Source organism: Cannabis sativa, chromosome 1, assembly GCF_029168945.1.
Source record: "Cannabis sativa cultivar Pink pepper isolate KNU-18-1 chromosome 1, ASM2916894v1, whole genome shotgun sequence".
NCBI lineage: Eukaryota > Viridiplantae > Streptophyta > Magnoliopsida > Rosales > Cannabaceae > Cannabis > Cannabis sativa.
Genome location: NC_083601.1, coordinates 33,293,531 through 33,310,611, shown reverse-complemented (window position 1 = coordinate 33,310,611; position 17,081 = coordinate 33,293,531). Strand labels below are relative to the sequence as shown.

Genomic DNA, 17,081 nt, shown 5'->3' with positions numbered 1-17,081 from the left:
TTCAGTGTGATTAAAGTCTTTAATGTTGAACAATTGGATTTTGTGGGTAGTGGTAGTGTGGTGTAAATTGAAGTAAATTGTCTCTAGTTTAGTTAATTAAATAAAGTCTTCAACATTCTAGCCAATACCCATTATTTTTTTCTAGTAATTTTTTTTTTCAAAACTAAATTTGTAGCTCCAACATTTAGTTGCTACACAAACTTGAACATTCCCACACAAATCAAATGAGAACTTACAAAAATACTGTAAAATTAGGAAAAGTTTACAAAAATACCTACACGCAGAGTGTTTTACATTTTTACTGTACAAACTTTACAAAAATATTGTGTGTAAAATTTTAAAATCTCAAAAATATTGTGTTTCAGTAAAATAAAAAAAATAACTAAAAAACAATCATAGAACAACTTAACAAACAACTAAAATTAGTTATAAAACAACAAAAATATAATTACAAAATAACTAAAAAATAATAAAATATTGATCTAATTGCAAAAAGTAAAATAATATCAACTCCTTAATATGTTTGTATTAAGAATCTTTTTTACTTAATTTTGACAACATGATTTATCTTTTTTGTAGTATTATTCTTTTAATTTTTTATTTTTTGTTTTCTTTTTTGAGTTAGTAAAAATTAAAAATAATATTAAAACAACTATAAAACAACAATAAAATAACTAAAATAATAGAAATACAATTATAAATTAATAAAAAAATAATAAGAGATCAATAATATTAAAACATATAAATCATTTATAAATTAACTTTCAATAAATTATAAAACATAAAAAAAAAATATCACTTTTATTAATTATATGTAAAAAGAAAAAAAGAAAAATATAGAAGAAAAAAAAAAACACTTGACAAATGACTATTTTTTTTCTTAATGAAAATTGGAGTTGCATAGATTCTTCAATAGGATGACAGTAGACGACGAAAGATCGATTTACATTGGAGGGATCCCCTACGATGCTTCCGATGAGTCTATTCGCCGAGTAGTCGATGTCTATGGCGCTGTCGACGCTGTTAAGGTAAGCAGAAAACACTTTTATTTGAGTCTAGGGTTTAAGCATTTGGGGTTTTTCTTTGCTCTCACTATTTTGTTCCTTTTAAATTGTCCGGGAACGAAGTACTGGAACTATGACCAAAGGAAATGGGATAATGTGAAATTGTAATAGAAGTTGATAACCAGTGATCAGTCTACGTTTGTTAGTGGGTAGCAATTTTTTTCATTATCTATGTTAATATGTTATTATATGTATGTGTTCATGAAATGTATTTTATTTGTAAATGGGAGTACTTGATCATGATATATCGTAATGAGACTCGATCATGCGTTTTTCTTCGCCCTACAGATTGTTAATGATCGTGGTACAAGAGGAAAATGCTATGCTTTTGTTACTTTCACAAATCCTAGGTCAGTCATTGATGCCATTAAATGCATGGATGGCAAGGTCGGTTTTTTTTCTTTTTTTTCTTTTTTTCTTTTTTGAATTTCAATACACTTTTAGAGCAAAGTGGAACCATTTTGTGCATGAAGTTTATTGTGTTTGTAGTTTTCTTATTATGAAACATTTGAAACAGACTATTGATGGACGAGTTGTCAGAGTAAATGGTGTAAGAACCAGAGGTGGAAGAACAAATTTTGGTAGAGACAGTTTCCTACAGAATTTTGAGAGTGGCAGGGAATGGGGTAGAGGTCGGGTAAGAGATCGAGATAGAGATAAAGAAAGGGATTATGATCGTGATAGAAGGCAGTACCATGATAGAAGTTCGAGAGAGCGTGATCGGTCTCAAGATTATGATTTGCAAAGAGAAAGAGATCATGATTTTGAACGAGCAAAGGGTAGTTTCTTGGACCGAGATCGAGTTCAAGATAGAGACCTGGTAGATAATGACAGAGAGGATTGGGAGAAAGATCGTGATTTCAACTTTTATAGGAAAAGGGATATTGATAGAGCCAATGGCCATGATACATTTGTGGAAATAGATGCTTTTTTGAAATTGAATGGGTAAGGTATCTCTTGGTTGATTCTACGGTCCAAAATTTTGATCTGTAACAAGCTATTAGTTGGTCAATATTTTTCTTAAGCATATGTTTGCATATCTTAACTAATCTCTTGCAGAAAATGTCCTTTGGTGTTATATTTTACTTTATGCAATTGTGAAGCAATCATTTTCTTTGTTGCTGTTGGCTTTCTTTACACAGTTTTTAGAGAGTCTTGTGCAGTGCAGTGATCTGCTTTTACTATAGTTTTTATATTCAACTTCCTGGCAGTTTGTCGTACTATCTTCTAGACACGTAGCTAAGAAAACGTTTTGGGAGATCACTTTTTACCCACTCTTATACAACATACTCTGGAAGATATTTCAGTTTTAGATGGGGAAATCATTTGGGTAGGATCTTTTTGTTTTTAGTTTGTCTTGCAATGTTGACAAGTGGATTATAATACATGTTTTTTTCCCAATGTTTGAGTGTAAATAGAGATTATAAAATAGTGGTCTATGTGGCTGTCTTGTTTTTCAGATCAACAATTTCTGTTATATGCAGATATCTGAATCCTCTTTGAATTCAAATAAGTACTCTATCATATAAAAGTTCTTGGTACTCTATCTTTATACGGAGTGAGAGGACAGAAAATCATATACTTTAAGGCATTGGCATTAGAATTTACATTTGTTCATCCCTATGATATCATTTTTTTTCTCCAGGTCAACTGAAGCTGATCGACACAGTAAAGAATTTGTAAGTGATATAAATGATGACCAAGTAAGTAAACATTCTGATTTTCTTGTTAAGTAGGCAGTTGCATCCATGTATTTGTTTAGGGTGCTCTCTCTTCTTCTTTTTTCAAAATTCTTACCTTATCAGCTAGAAGAACAACTGTATAGATCCAGTCAAAGGCTTGAAGAACTAAACAAAGAGGTTTGTGTTTTATTCTGATTTGTAGAAGAATATTATGATTGCACATTGTTTGCTTACAATAGAAAGAGGTCTTAATTATTTTCAAAAGTTTGCTGATGACCATTGGATGATATGTGGTAGTTTTCTTATCTTCACTACAAAAGGAAAAAACTTGAGCGAGGGCACTTTCATTGTTCAGTAAATGCATAGTCAAAACTTTGCTGCTAAGAATTCAGTGGAAACACACACACACACACATTGTTATCTTTATCTCAGATTTGTTTTTGTGGATCTAAGATTCTTTACTTTTCAGATTCTGCAGTTAGAAGATAACTTAGAAGAGAATGAAAAATCTGTTTTGTACTTGCAGCAAAAGTCTAAGGTAAATCATATCCTTGTTGCTTGAGTTATATCACTTTACTTTTTTGATTTAGTGTTTTCACCACTTCTGTTTTCTCATAATGAGCAAGGTGACTTTCATTTCCCTGTAATATTTTTATGATTAATGCAGAAATTGGAAGATGCGTTGATTAATGTAAAGAAAACCTCATCATACAATAAGACACAGTTGACCAAGGTATTTCAAATATTTATCAATATAAAGCTGGAGAAATTCTACCCAGACAATGATTGGATTCAGTGCTGATGTTTCTTTAATTTTCTGCAGCTTCACAAATGTTTTCTGCTAGTACAAGATTATACTGAAAGACTTAAAACCAGGGAAAAACAACTTCAGGTTGGTCATCTCTGAGAGTCCTCATGTACCATATATGATACTACTTTTTTCTTAGTTCATGCTTTATTCGTAGTTAGGACTTATGAGAGATAACGCATATAATTGATCTTTTACTCACGTTTATCTGTATGCCATTTTGCATACATACTAGTTTCGTAGTACTTATTCATCTTTCTTAAACCTCTGTTTTTCTGGTAATAATACTGTCGTTCCTGTAACATGACATTGACTTGCATACATATTCACGCTCTCCTTGCTCGAGAACCTACTATTTATATGATATATGCTTGGTCTTAAGACTCTTTAAAACTCTCATATTGCTCCCATAAAAATGCTTCCGCTCTTCTACTTGAAGCAGTCTCTTGTTGATGAGGTGAAGACAGGAGGCCTATGTGCTGGAATCACAGCGAATGGAAATGCCTGAGTCATGCTCAGTTTACAAGGCTTGTAATTTGAAACAGCATTTCATTTTTTGGTTTTCTTGGGGCATCCATCACATTTGCTGCGGTGCTTAGTAGTTGTATCTTCTGATATATAGTAGGTATATATATATACTTAAACATGAGAGTTTATAAGTGTTAGATTTATTAAACAAAGTGGAAGCTTTTTGAAATGTACAAGGAAGTTGTTTTTCTCGCCAGTGGTTTATTTGAAACCTTTTTTGGATAGTTGAAGTGAATCATATAGCTAATAAAATATCTACTATATTATTATTAATCACTTCAGCCCTATGCTGCAGCCTATAGAGTATAGAGGTCTCATATCATTCTTGTCATGTTGTAGACAGAACGGAGTAGAGAATTCATCTTTATTGTAAGGGTTATTTGTTTGTGTATTCTTTCAACTTTCTGGGGTTAATATTAACAAATTTAACAAATTATCTACGAAGTTTGAAAAATAAAAATTGACACAATTCTATTTCAATTCGTCCCTCCTTGCACCTACCTAACCCCCATGACCCTCCCTCATTGAAATTGCCTATGAAAGCATCTTTATCATGTACTATTAAGCAAGACTGTTAGTTAGGAATACAGTTAGTAGAGTTAGTTACAGTTTGTACACTTTATTTAACTGAATTCTAATATAAAAGCTATTACTCTCTTGATTCAGTTGAGAATACTCTCTCTCTCTCTCTCTCTCTCTCTCTCTCTCTCTCTCTCTCTCTCTCCAACCAATTGGTTCTGCATCTCTTCGTTCTGCCTTGTTTTTTTGTTATCTTTGTGTTCGTCATCCCATCTTCTCTGAATTCATGGCGATTCAACCTGCAACAAATTAGTCTTCACTCCGGTTGCCTTTTCTCAGTCTCTGTCAAGCTAGACGATCACAATTTTATTCTGTGGCGTCCATAGGTTCTCTTTGCCATTTGAGGACATCGTCCTTATGATTTTATCTCTGATTTAGTAAATCCTCCACCAAAATTTCTCAATCAAGAAGCTCAAATTCTTGGTCAATTCAATCCAAGTTTCTTGGAACGGAAAGTTTAGGATCAACTGCTATACCGGTGGCTCATCTCTTTTATGTCTAATGGAGTCCTCACTCGAATCGTTGCCACTGAAATCTCAGCTCAAGTTTAGAAAACTTTAGAGGTATATTTTGTCACTCAAACTTCTACTAAAATTAATTTGTAAACCAACCATCTCCAATATTGCAAGAAAGGTTATCTCTCTGTTAATAAGTACCTTCTTCAAATCAAAATTCTTGTGGATCGTTTAGGATCTGTTGGTCACAAAGTCTGTCAAAGAATACATTGTTGCACTCGTTCGAATCAAAGTTGAATGCTGCAGTCTTGCTAATGCTGCAACAAAATTAGTTTGGCTCCTCCTTGCTCACTGAAGTTGGTTTCGCTCAGCAACCTATTCCTACATTGTGGTGTGTTTACGAGAGTATAGTTCTAATGTCTGCTAATTCTGTTCTGCACTCGCACACCAAACATATTGAGCCAGACCTTTATTTTGTGCGAGAAAAGATCTTCAACAATCAACTTCAAGTCAAGCACTTAAGATCAAATAGATGACATATTCATCAAGGCTTTGCATACTTTTAGATTTGCACTATTAAGAGACATACTAAGTCTGGTCTCCCTTTCCCAGTTAAACTTGTGGAGGGTGTTAAGCAAGAATGTTTGTTAGCGGAATACAATTAGTAGAGTTAGTTACAACTTGTACACTTTATTTAACTGAATTCTGTTATTTCTTTCCTAACTTACTATCATAGAATTGTAATTAAAGAGCTATTACTCTCTTGATTCAGTAATGGGAATATTGTTTCATTCATCCTCTGTTATTTCTTTTGTGTGAATTAGATGTTGATTAATATGTAAAAGTAACCGAATTAATTTAATCTACACATATTTATAAAAAAAATTATATATACAAATGACATTTTAATGTAAAGAAAAAAATTATTTAAAAGTCTAATATATATATATATAATACAATTATGTTTCAAAACTTAATATATTAAATGTATATTTTATTCTTATATATAATTTTTTTTTTCTACATACAATTTAAAACAAAATTAAATATTTCTTAATTTATACATACAATTTTTTTTCTTCCTTTGAATTTGTTATTTGTTATTTTATTTATTTTAGTTTGTTGATGAAAGACATAAAAAAAAACAATAATTTATTTTATTTTGTTGCTAGTTATATGAAAAAAAAATATTTTTTTTTTCATAAATATTAAATAATTTAATATTAAAAAATAACAAATTCAAAATAACCAATCCAATCCGTACTTTTGCAGATTGCATTGGATTGGATTGGTTTTAAGCTATTGTGCATATTAGATTGGATTCAAAAAAATAAAATTCGCACTTAATGCGGATCAGATGTACTATGAACAAAATAATGCAGATTAAATTGGATGAACACCTCTAGTAGGATTGCACAAAATATGGGTCAAACCATTAAGTCAACCCGACCAACTCAATCTATTTTTTGTAGTAAATAATTATGTTAAAAGCAGGTCATGACTCACTGAGCTAAAAAGTGATAGACCATATAATTATTGGTTATTAGACGCACTTTAACTCTATATAACCCAAACTAACTCATTTCTTAAGAGATATTAAAAATTTGAGACATCTTCATACATTAAATATATTTTACATTCACAAAATATATATAAATATACATATTACATTTTCATACATAAATAAATTATATTGTGATAACTTTAAAATGTGAAATAATAACCAAAAAACATCACTAACATGTAGTTCATAGTTATCATACTATTTCTACTAACAAAGCTAATTAATGTGAGAATCAATCATTATTACTAACTTTGCTACTCACACAATGATATCACTACCACCTTAACTTTCTTTTAAGCATTATATTACACGCATATATGTATATATATATTTATATGCATCGTTTTTTTTTGTGTATGCACTAAGTTAAATAATTTTATCAAGTTTGTAATATAAATATTAAAGTCTAAAATAATTATCTCTGATGAATCTAATTCAACTCACCCTCTATATTATTGTATTAAGTAGGGTTGGGTTGTACAATGAAAAAAGTTAATAATTTATAACTTATCTAAACGTAGTTATTAGGTTATTAACCCATTAAAATATCTTTAATCCAACCATATGTGCACCTCTATTACGTATATCATTCAATGGTTAAAACTAGAAGCGACAAAACCTATACAGATCAAGTAATTATGCTTACAATAGAGAAAAAAGAAAAAAATGCTTTAAAGAGAGGAGCAGATATATAAACCAAGAACATAGAACATGTATATTGGGCAGGCACAAACACCATAGAGGTGATAGAAAAGACCAATCGATCCCCAAATGGACAACAAGAACAATAGTTAGCTTTTAAAAAATCTTACAATTAGAGAATGATACTCCATACCGAATCAATAAAACCACATATATGTGACCTATATATATATATATTCAAAGAAAAGATCAGACAAGCATAAGCCAAGGTCCAAAAAGGACACGAACACAACATGCATATTGTTCCAACTAAAAACCATACAAAACTCAAAAAACAAATAAAGAGCGAAGCCCACGAAGGCACAACAATATCCAGGACTGCTGTTATCCCATCACTCGACTAAATCTTCATCCACATAAATATTAACACATAAATGAGCTTCTCTTTCATCATTTATTTTAGATAATATAATTGAGGACTTTTTATTATTTTTATTGTGAGTTTTCAGATTAAACTCTTTTTATAAATTAGAAGAAAAGAAAAGAGAATGGTGAGCGGGACAAAATGGGGTTAATTAAGAGAAAAATGGTACGAAATTAGAGAGTCAAGTGGGCATGTAAACAAAAAGAAAGGAAAAAAGCAAGTAAGAAAGTAGGCATGGGATGGTAGTAACGAGAGGGAAAGAGATTCATTCATTCAGGTCAGGCTCACTTTCGGTGCCCCTTTCTCCTAGTTTTTATTCAGTTCCTCCAATAAATTAATTATCTAGGACTTCCAATCGATCTCATCTTTATTATATGATCAATTATCGCTAACTTTCTTTTTTCTGTATAATTAATATTTATTTTTTTATTGTAATCGTGTCGGTGGATGGTTCAAAGTCACGTAAAACATTTTTACTTACCATGTTACCATGTGGCCATATGGGATATACATATACACGTACGATATTCATACATACCGTGTGGCCATATAAATGGGATATACTCATATACATACAGTAACATATATACATTCATCCACAGTGTGATTTACTAATAACTAACAACATATGTACGCTTTTAATAGTGTTTTCTTTCTCTTGTGAATAAAATCACACCGTTCCTTTGAGGGCATATATTTACTCAATTTTATAATATATGTATATATATAGGATAATAATGTGCCGTTTTATATCAAATTAGTTATAGAGACATAATTGGCATATACAAACAATGAAGGTATGTCCAAATAGCAAAAGTACTGAAGAAAATTTCAATGATAATAATAATATTAAAATTTTGAATAATTTTTCCTCAAATAAGGATAATCATCTTATGAGACATAAAAGATGAATTTATAACAAAACAAATAGACATTCTTAGTTGCCGTTATGCTCTTTTGGTATACGTACCATATGATCTCTACTAACTAACTAAATAATAATATATATATATATCAAGAATAAAATTAGATCATTAAAGGGCAATCATGAGAAATTAACACACAAGACCCATTATCATCCTAACACTAGTTATACTCTATACCTCAAATCAGAACTTGAGAGTGATCTCACTTCCATTGCTCTCTTCCCCTTCTTCCCTCAGCGCCGCCAACCCTTTTCTCTCCCCTCCATTGTCGCCGCTCTCGCCTTTCCAGCTGCTGCTCTCTGACTTGCCGTCTTCGATGCTCTCCGACCGATCACCGCCAGCAGCCCCTCGGCCGTCAGTCTCCGGCGAGCTGTGCGTCTGTGACGTGGCCTTGTACATTTGAAGCTGGTGGTGGAGCGCGTGATGGTGGTGTAACTGGTGGTGAGGCACCCCCTGTGCCTGAGCCTGAGCCTGAGCCTGAGCTTGGTGATGAGCTTGCGAGGCGTAGAAGTCTTGAGGCACGGGAGACGCGCAGTAGTGAGGCGGCGGCGCGTGGGAAGCCGCGTGAGAACTGTAGAGGGTTGTTTGGGCCCCACTGTGTGCTGCGGCGGCTGCGTACTCTGGTGGGACCCAGATGCTTCCTAGTACCACCAGCTGCGGCGCTGGAGCCCCTGCTGCTTGTGGGCTCGGACTCGGTCTTCTGGTGTGGAGCCTGTATTTCTGTATAAATAAATATAATTATATTAGAAAAAAACGAAACAAAATCACTGATATATGATTTTGTATTGTCAGAATGGGACGTTGTCTCCCTGAGTTTTTCTTTTGAAACGGTACATCAAACAAACGCTTTTCTTTTTCCTTTTTCTTTTTGTATTTTTCTTTTCTTTTTTGTTTTTCTTACCATGAATATATTATTTTGTTGCATGAGAGAGAGAAATCATATATAGTACCTGCAAATGGCTTTTAACTTCATCATTGGTCAAACCGTCAACCTTCATGAGCTCTCTGATCTGTTTTGGAGTGGCAACTGTTTCCATCACAGTAGAATAATAACTAACTTTAATTATTGATAATTTATGTGATGGTAATACTAAAAAAGCTAAGGATATCAATAATAAATTATAAAAAAGATTAATTAAACTAATATTAATATTTACCTTGAGACCCACCAAGCATCTGAAGAGCATTAACAAATCTTCGGTGCAAATCCGGAGACCAACACCTCCTTGCCTTTCGATGAGCTTGATTATTATTTGAAGTAGAGCTGGAATTATTATTAGTATTATTAGTATTAATTGTTTGTACACCTTGATGATGATGATCTGATCCGTTAATATTACTACAGTTATTATTTCCAGCCACTCCTCCTTTCCCCATTTCAACAATCACTCCGCCACAATTTCCATTATTATTGCCTGAGTTTTCTCTCCTCTCAGCCTCCGAACTGCACTTGTGATTCTCCTCCCCAACAATAATGTCTTTCTGATCCGCCACGGAAGCAGAAAGAGCGAGCTCAGGCAGCGGCCTAAAACTCTGGTTGTTTGTACGGCTGTTAATATTGTCTTTGGAGAACGGAAGAAAAGCACCAGCTGGGCCATTAAGCCTCTGAGACAACTTGTTATCTAGAGCCAGCTTTGGACTACTGCTCACTACGTTGAAGCTAATATCACCTTCTTTTGTAGTTACACTATTATTATTAGTGCTGTTGTTGATGTTGTTTGTGGGTTGTGGCTTGCTTCCATCGTTACTACTAGTTTGGCTCCATAGTTGGGCTGACGTCATCCAATTCGCCTTATTATCAGGTGCGTTTGTGATTTTTTGATCTGCTGAGCCTTCAGAGCTTGAAGTCTTTAATGGTATGAATTCTTCTAGAACTGGCCTTATTGGCCCTTGGTTTGCTCTATACGTTTGTAGTTGTTGCCTTGAAGCTTCCACAGCTATAATATTACCAAATTTATCATGAGAAGATGAAAAGTTTCATATATATATATATATATCCAGATTATTCAAACCTTCCATTTCATTATAAATTAGTTACTGTAATCATATTATAAGAATTTTCTCTAATTAGAAGAGTGAAGTGATAAATATTTATATAGATATATTTAGTTGTAACGCTCTCAAATAATAATAATGGTGCCAAAAAAAGGAAATAAAAACATTTCTTCAATATATTTCATATATCTATGGTAATAAAATTAAACAATGCATATGTAGATGTAGATCAAATTGAATATATAAATATACCATTGGTGAGAAGTTGCATGCAAAGCGGGAGCTCGCGCTTGAAGGCATCGATTTTGAGACGTTCTTCCTCTAGGCGATTAAGATAGTCTTCAAGTTTGTGGGTGTGATCGTGCTGAGGTACCTGGTGCTGTTGCTGTTGCTGTTGCTGTTGCTGAAGATGATGATGTTGTTGGTGTTGGTGTTCTCCGAATGATTTTAGGAGCATTGAATAGCTGTGAGCTGGCTTACATTCCAACGAGAGCTCCGAAGGCGATGCCATCATGATTATTAATTAGCTAGTACAATTAATCTCTCTTAATAATTATTATAAACACTCCTATATACTCCCACAATTAATATTTATATGGATAAAGATTAATTATATAATGATCAAAACACTGTTGTTTCAGAGATTATTGATGATGATCGTGGTGGTGGTAGTAATGGTACTAATGTTTCATGTGAAAGAAAAACATGAAAACCCAAAATAATAATAATATAAGTTAACAAAACAGGGGATATTGTGGGAACAAACAAGGGCACCTAAAAGACAGTGTTTGGCTTCTTTCCAAAGGATAGAGAGAGAGAGAGAAAGGAAGAGTCTGTTGTTTGTGAACACAATGAGGATCGTGGGAGGATCGTCTTCTTTTTAGGGGTGAGTTCAAAGGGAATAAAGGAGAGAGAGAAGAAAAGAAAAAGTATGAAAGAGAGAGGTGATAAAGAAGGATGGTAACTTCTTGCAAACAATAAAGCCAAAAATGAGAGAGAGAGAGAGAGAGAGAGAGAGAGAGAGAGAGAGAGAGAGAGAGAGAGAGAGAGAGAGAGAGAGAGAATCAGGAGGAGTCTGACACCAGAGGGTCATGTGCTTAGGACCTGCTTGAATTTATATATATAATTTTTATTTTTTGTGGGGGGCTTTAGGGTAATACAAGTTCAAATTTCACAAAAATAAAAGATGATTCTTCTTGTTACTGTTGTTGGTACTTTTCTTTATTTATTTTTTCTTCTTCCTCTTTACTTTTCTTTTTTGGGGTCACTAGAATCATTACCAGCTATAAAACCTATGTAGATACTCTTTCATAATCTTCTTAATTTCAATATTTGCTTCTGTTACATATAACCATTGTAATTCTATGTGCCATACATTATATTACATTAATTCCTTTTTTTTGTTATATAGTTATAGAAATGCATGGTACAGAAAAAATCCCACCTCCAAAAATGGATAATTAAGATGATTTATATATTTACATATAACAAATATGTAACATATAAATGCACATACACATACATGCTTTTAAACATTAAATGGTGAAAATTATTGGTAGCCCACAAAAGGGTCAAAAAGAGAGCTGGATTCTATGGTTGTGATTAAACGCAAGTGTGTAAAATGCAAAAACCTCCATATCACCGGCATAGGTCCTAGATGTTGGACACGTTTACAGCCAATTAAGTGTAGTTATTAATGTCTTCATGTATTAACAAAGTACTCTATAGATATCTATATTATTGATACTAATTAATTAATATAATATGTAATATTAATGATTCTACCATGATTATATTGAATTACATGTTAATATATTATTAAATACACACACCAAAAAAACTTTATTAATTGAGAGAGAGAAGCATATACCATAATCCAAAATTATTTATTTATTTTTACCAGGAAATAGGAGAGAGAAAGAGGACATATTCAAATGGGGTTTAGTATCAATCCACCATGCAACTTTCTTTTCGGTTTCAAAAGTTGCATAATTGCTCTCAAATTTAGTGCATTCAGAGAGAAGAGGGGAATATCTAATCTTAAAATATGAAACATTCATCTTAATAAAGAATATAATATTTGCCCCTAAGGAAGGAATATCTTAGTTCCAATTCTACGACTCTAAATTAAGGGAGCACAACTAACAAAGCTTAAAGGGCCAAAAAATAAATAAACAAGAACTATATATATATCTTCCCTTTAATTAAAAGAATAATAAAGGAGCCTAAGAATAGGGAATCTTCTTCTGCTACTAACTTTAATGAAGTGGGTAGGAAGGTAAGAAGATTCTTTATAAATTTTAGAGGAATTTTTATGGGGTTCTGAACCTCCATCACAATTCGGATCCGGGTCAGACAAATAATAATAATATTATCATTGTATAGTACTACTAGGGTTCAATTCAGCTTCAACAATATCAGATCAAACGTAATAATATCTGCTTTTCTAGTACTCCTGAGTCCTGACCCTCTCTGCAACAGTCCTTGCTCTTGTTGGTGTACCAACACCTTTTTTTTTTTTCCTCACGACAATATATAATCTATAATTAATTAAAGATAATTCCTTTTATTAATGTTTAAAAGAACATGCTTTACTTCTAATGTTACTTAAAAAATGTTCCTAACTTTCTCTTCAATAGAGAATATCAACCATATATCAAGTGGTCTTATTAGTTCTTTATAAAATGTACTCAAAGGAGAGAATTAATAATCGCGCATATTCATATATGTGATAATACTGATATGTTAATAATGTTCATTTAATTTGTTGATAACTGCGCCAGCTGCCAAAAAAAAATGTTGAAAGTGCAAGGTTTATTAATTCTTCCTTAAATTTATATGCAGTACTTTTTAAGTAAACTGTAGGGTATATCTTATATATGTGCTTAATTTGTTTTATATATACATATATATCTTTAACGACCTGATGAGCTCTTATATTTTGAATTGTAAAGGCTAGCTAACCATAACGAGTTTCCACAGTAAAAATAAGTAGGAACTATATGAGAGGACCCTTAAGTAATTTCACATTCCATGCCAGACACTACAACAAATTTCATTATTACCGGCGGAAGCATCCGCCGGTAATAAGTAACTAGGCCGCCGGTAATTATTAATACCGGCGGAAACTGCCGGTAATTATCCGCCGGTATTAATTGGTCGCTAAAAATGGTTATTACCGACGAAAGGGGGATTCCGCCGGTAATAATATTAATACCGGCGGATTAATAGCGGTGGGGTCCGCCGGTATTAATATTTTTAAATAATAAAAAAAAAAAAATTATAATCATAAATACCGGCGGACCCATCCGCCGGTAATAATAATTTTAAATATTAAAAAAAAATATTATTCTGATTATTTAATATAATTAAATTAATTATAATAATTATTTTATAAATAAATATATTAATTAGAAATAAAATATCAAAATTAAAAAATTAAGCATTAAACATTAATTAAGAAATTAAGTATTAAAATTAATTTGTCCATTACAATAAAAAATATATTATCTTAAATAAAATTAGAAATTGTCTTTAAATAAACTTTAAAACATAACACATAATTAAAAAAAACCTAACTATCATTGTTCAAATCAGTAAACTCTAAAAATTCATCTGCATTTGCGCTAAGTCTTGAACCATCAATATTTTCACGGGATTGAGCCGGCGGGGCAGGGTAATAAGGTTGTCCAGTCTGCGGCGTAGGTAAGATCTCCACATATTGTCGAGGGTGCGGGCGAACCAAAATTGGTTGTTGCTGTTGTTGCTGACTCTGAGCACTGAAAAAGCCTCCATACATAGGCTGTTGTGGAGATCCTCCCATTTGACCATACACTGGTTGTTGCTGCAACAATGACCCAAATTGACCGTACACAGGGTATGGTTGTTGGGATGAGCCTCCAATATTACCAACCATAGGTTGTGTCTGAGATCCTCCAGCGGCTTCCGAAAAAAATATAGGAGGAGACTGTGAGGGAAGCCCGAACATGTAATGCAACTGAGGCGATTGTGAAGAGCCAGCAGACATGTTGGGAGAATGTTATTGTTGTTGTTGAAAAAACTGGGGCTGCTGAGGCGATCGTGGTTGTTGTTGTTGTTGTTGTTGTTGTTGTTGTGGCATTGACGTTGGAGGGGGGGCTGAACTGGACGCGCTACCTTGCGGTTGTGATGGTAAAAATTTTTGTAAAAAATTATTAAACCTCGGGTCATGCAGAGACGCGTCACTGGAGGTGCCAGACTGATCAATCTTATCACGCATTTTTAACATAAACTCGGCGAAGACTCCCATATCTTCCGGAGTAATGGATAAAGTCGGTACTTGTGATTGAGCTCGACTTTGAGTACTAGAACTTGATGTCGAGCTGCCTTTCAATTTATAACCCAATCCTCTTATATAGTCCGACCGGCTCCAAAGAACTTTATTCATAGCTTTCAATTGCTTGTATTTGCTAGCAGACCCATCGCTGGAATCATCTTCTGTATCTGTCATGCTAGCAACCTCTTCAAGCATTTTCTCCTGACCAAATAAAATATTAGAAATACAATAACAACAACATGCATTAGTTGTAACAAAATTATTAAAAAACATATTTAAACTTACCTGTAGTTCTTTGCATGTCTCGCTGATCCAAGTGTTTTCTGTTCCTTTTTTGATGTGGCCTTTCTTCCAAGTATCAATTGCGTAGTCTTCGGGGACGTCCTGTTTAAAAATAGAGTTAGTTTATGCTTAGTAAAAGAAATTTCTAATAGAAAGTTGATAATTTTACTTACATGTTCATTTCGAGACGCTGCCATCGACCTCGAGCCTTGCGTTGACAAATACTGCATTTCTCCTCTATTTTTCTTGTTTTGATTTGAACGCGCCCTGAATTTTGGGCTCAAAAATAAGTCAATGATTTGCTTCCAACTCTCGGTAGTGCAGTGATCAGGTACTGCTTCAATTACACTTGCCAAATCATTTGGATCCCCGGAATAATGTTCCTGAAACCACGTGTGCCTGATATTCTTTCTCTCAGAATATCTTCTCTTCATCTCATGATAAAGAGTACTCATCACTTTTTCAGGCTCAGGATGGCCATCAATATCGTACAAATACTACAAACAAATAGTATTCGTTAAAAAATTATGTGTTAATTGAAATTAATTATTTGAAACATTAAACTTGTTAATGTGTTTTACCTTCATTTTTTGTACAATTTGGTCTTTAAAGTGTTGAGGAATTTCACTGAAATTCAAGTAGTGTCCTGGCAACGTAATTGTGACCTCAACACCCATTTGGCGTACAAAAGTTGAACTCTCCTTACCAACCACTTTGCCTGTCACGGCATCAAGTTTTAGTGGTAATGGTTTCCCTGCATCACGCCTTCTTTGCTCAACATCCAAGTTGGTAGCAAGGCCACGCCCCTTTCTTCTTGGCGGTGGAGCAGTCTGACAAGTTGGCGGTACCCTACTAGGGTCCGGTGGATCAGTACCGCCCACGTCTCCACCATGATAAGTGGATACATCAGCTGACATTACTTTTTTTTAAAAAAAAAAATATTTCATTTATAAGTAATAGTAAAAAAAAAATTAACTTGGAATAAGAAATATTAACTTGCAATTAATAATTGTATGATTTACAAAATAAAGTGATTGAAAATTAATCATCCATATCACTATCATTATTAACTAAATGATCATTCACATCATCTTCACAAAGGTCAACTAAAATTTCTTCGTCTGATTCTTCAGTAGCATCTTCGTCGTCCACGTTGCGGTCATCTTCGTTGACAGGCGAACTAGGTTCAGAGCCAATGTCTATAGGAGGTTGATTAGGTAGCAAAATTAACTCCCCAAGATCTATTGTTAACACAAAATTGGAGGAGTTGGTGTCGTGTACCAAATCAATTTCGACGTTAGGATCATCATCCACGATATCCCAAATTTGTCGGTGATTTACATTCTCAACTATTTTCCAATTTTTCCCTCTCAATAAATCATCGAGATAAAACACTTGCTTTGCTTGACTAGCAAGTATGTATGGGTCATCTTTATACCATACACCACTGACATTAATACTAGTGATAAGGTTCTCGACGATTGTCTTCTTCCGTCTTGGATTTGTATTGTACCACTTGCACTTAAATAATGTGACAGAGTAAACACCAGTGAAGGTTAACTTTAGCACTTCAGTGAGTGTGCCGTAATAATTAAAACCTTCTGTTCCTGCCACAAACACTCCACTATTTTGTGTGCTCCTCTTCTCATCTCTTTTGGTAGCCATAAATCGAACTCCATTCACAATACAACCTTCATAGTAAGTGCCTAAGTGATCAGACCCGGATGCTAAAGCTAGCAACTCTTTGCCATTGTCTAATGATCCGGACTTGTGCAAGTCATATATCTATAAAAATAAATACATCATTAGAAAATGAC

The 17,081-nt window shown here is 33.4% G+C and overlaps 2 protein-coding genes across 7 annotated transcripts; one reads left to right on the top strand and one right to left on the bottom strand.

The window, feature by feature from the left end:
• Positions 1 to 837: 837 nt before the first annotated feature.
• LOC115706184 (uncharacterized) lies at positions 838 to 4,306 on the top strand. Of its 6 annotated transcripts, none has more exons than XM_061108273.1 (9): positions 838 to 1,028; positions 1,353 to 1,451; positions 1,582 to 2,009; positions 2,710 to 2,743; positions 2,870 to 2,923; positions 3,216 to 3,284; positions 3,414 to 3,479; positions 3,570 to 3,638; positions 3,994 to 4,306. In XM_061108273.1, the coding sequence occupies exons 1-9, from the start codon at positions 918 to 920 to the stop codon at positions 4,060 to 4,062; spliced, it is 999 nt and encodes a 332-aa protein (XP_060964256.1). In that variant the 5' UTR covers positions 838 to 917; the 3' UTR covers positions 4,063 to 4,306. The 6 variants fall into 6 exon arrangements, with proteins under 6 accessions (XP_060964256.1, XP_030489598.2, XP_060964258.1 ...); XM_030633738.2 differs by having other exon boundaries at positions 2,710 to 2,767; XM_061108274.1 differs by having other exon boundaries at positions 839 to 1,028; positions 3,997 to 4,306.
• Positions 4,307 to 8,575: 4,269 nt separating this feature from the next.
• Positions 8,576 to 11,753, bottom strand: LOC115707482 (myb family transcription factor EFM). The gene is made up of 4 exons (XM_030635461.2): positions 10,920 to 11,753; positions 9,830 to 10,609; positions 9,623 to 9,699; positions 8,576 to 9,392 (listed from the first exon to the last, which is right to left on the bottom strand). Exons 1-4 carry the CDS (start codon positions 11,179 to 11,181, stop codon positions 8,856 to 8,858), a joined length of 1,656 nt encoding a protein of 551 aa, XP_030491321.2. The 5' UTR covers positions 11,182 to 11,753; the 3' UTR covers positions 8,576 to 8,855.
• Positions 11,754 to 17,081: the final 5,328 nt, after the last annotated feature.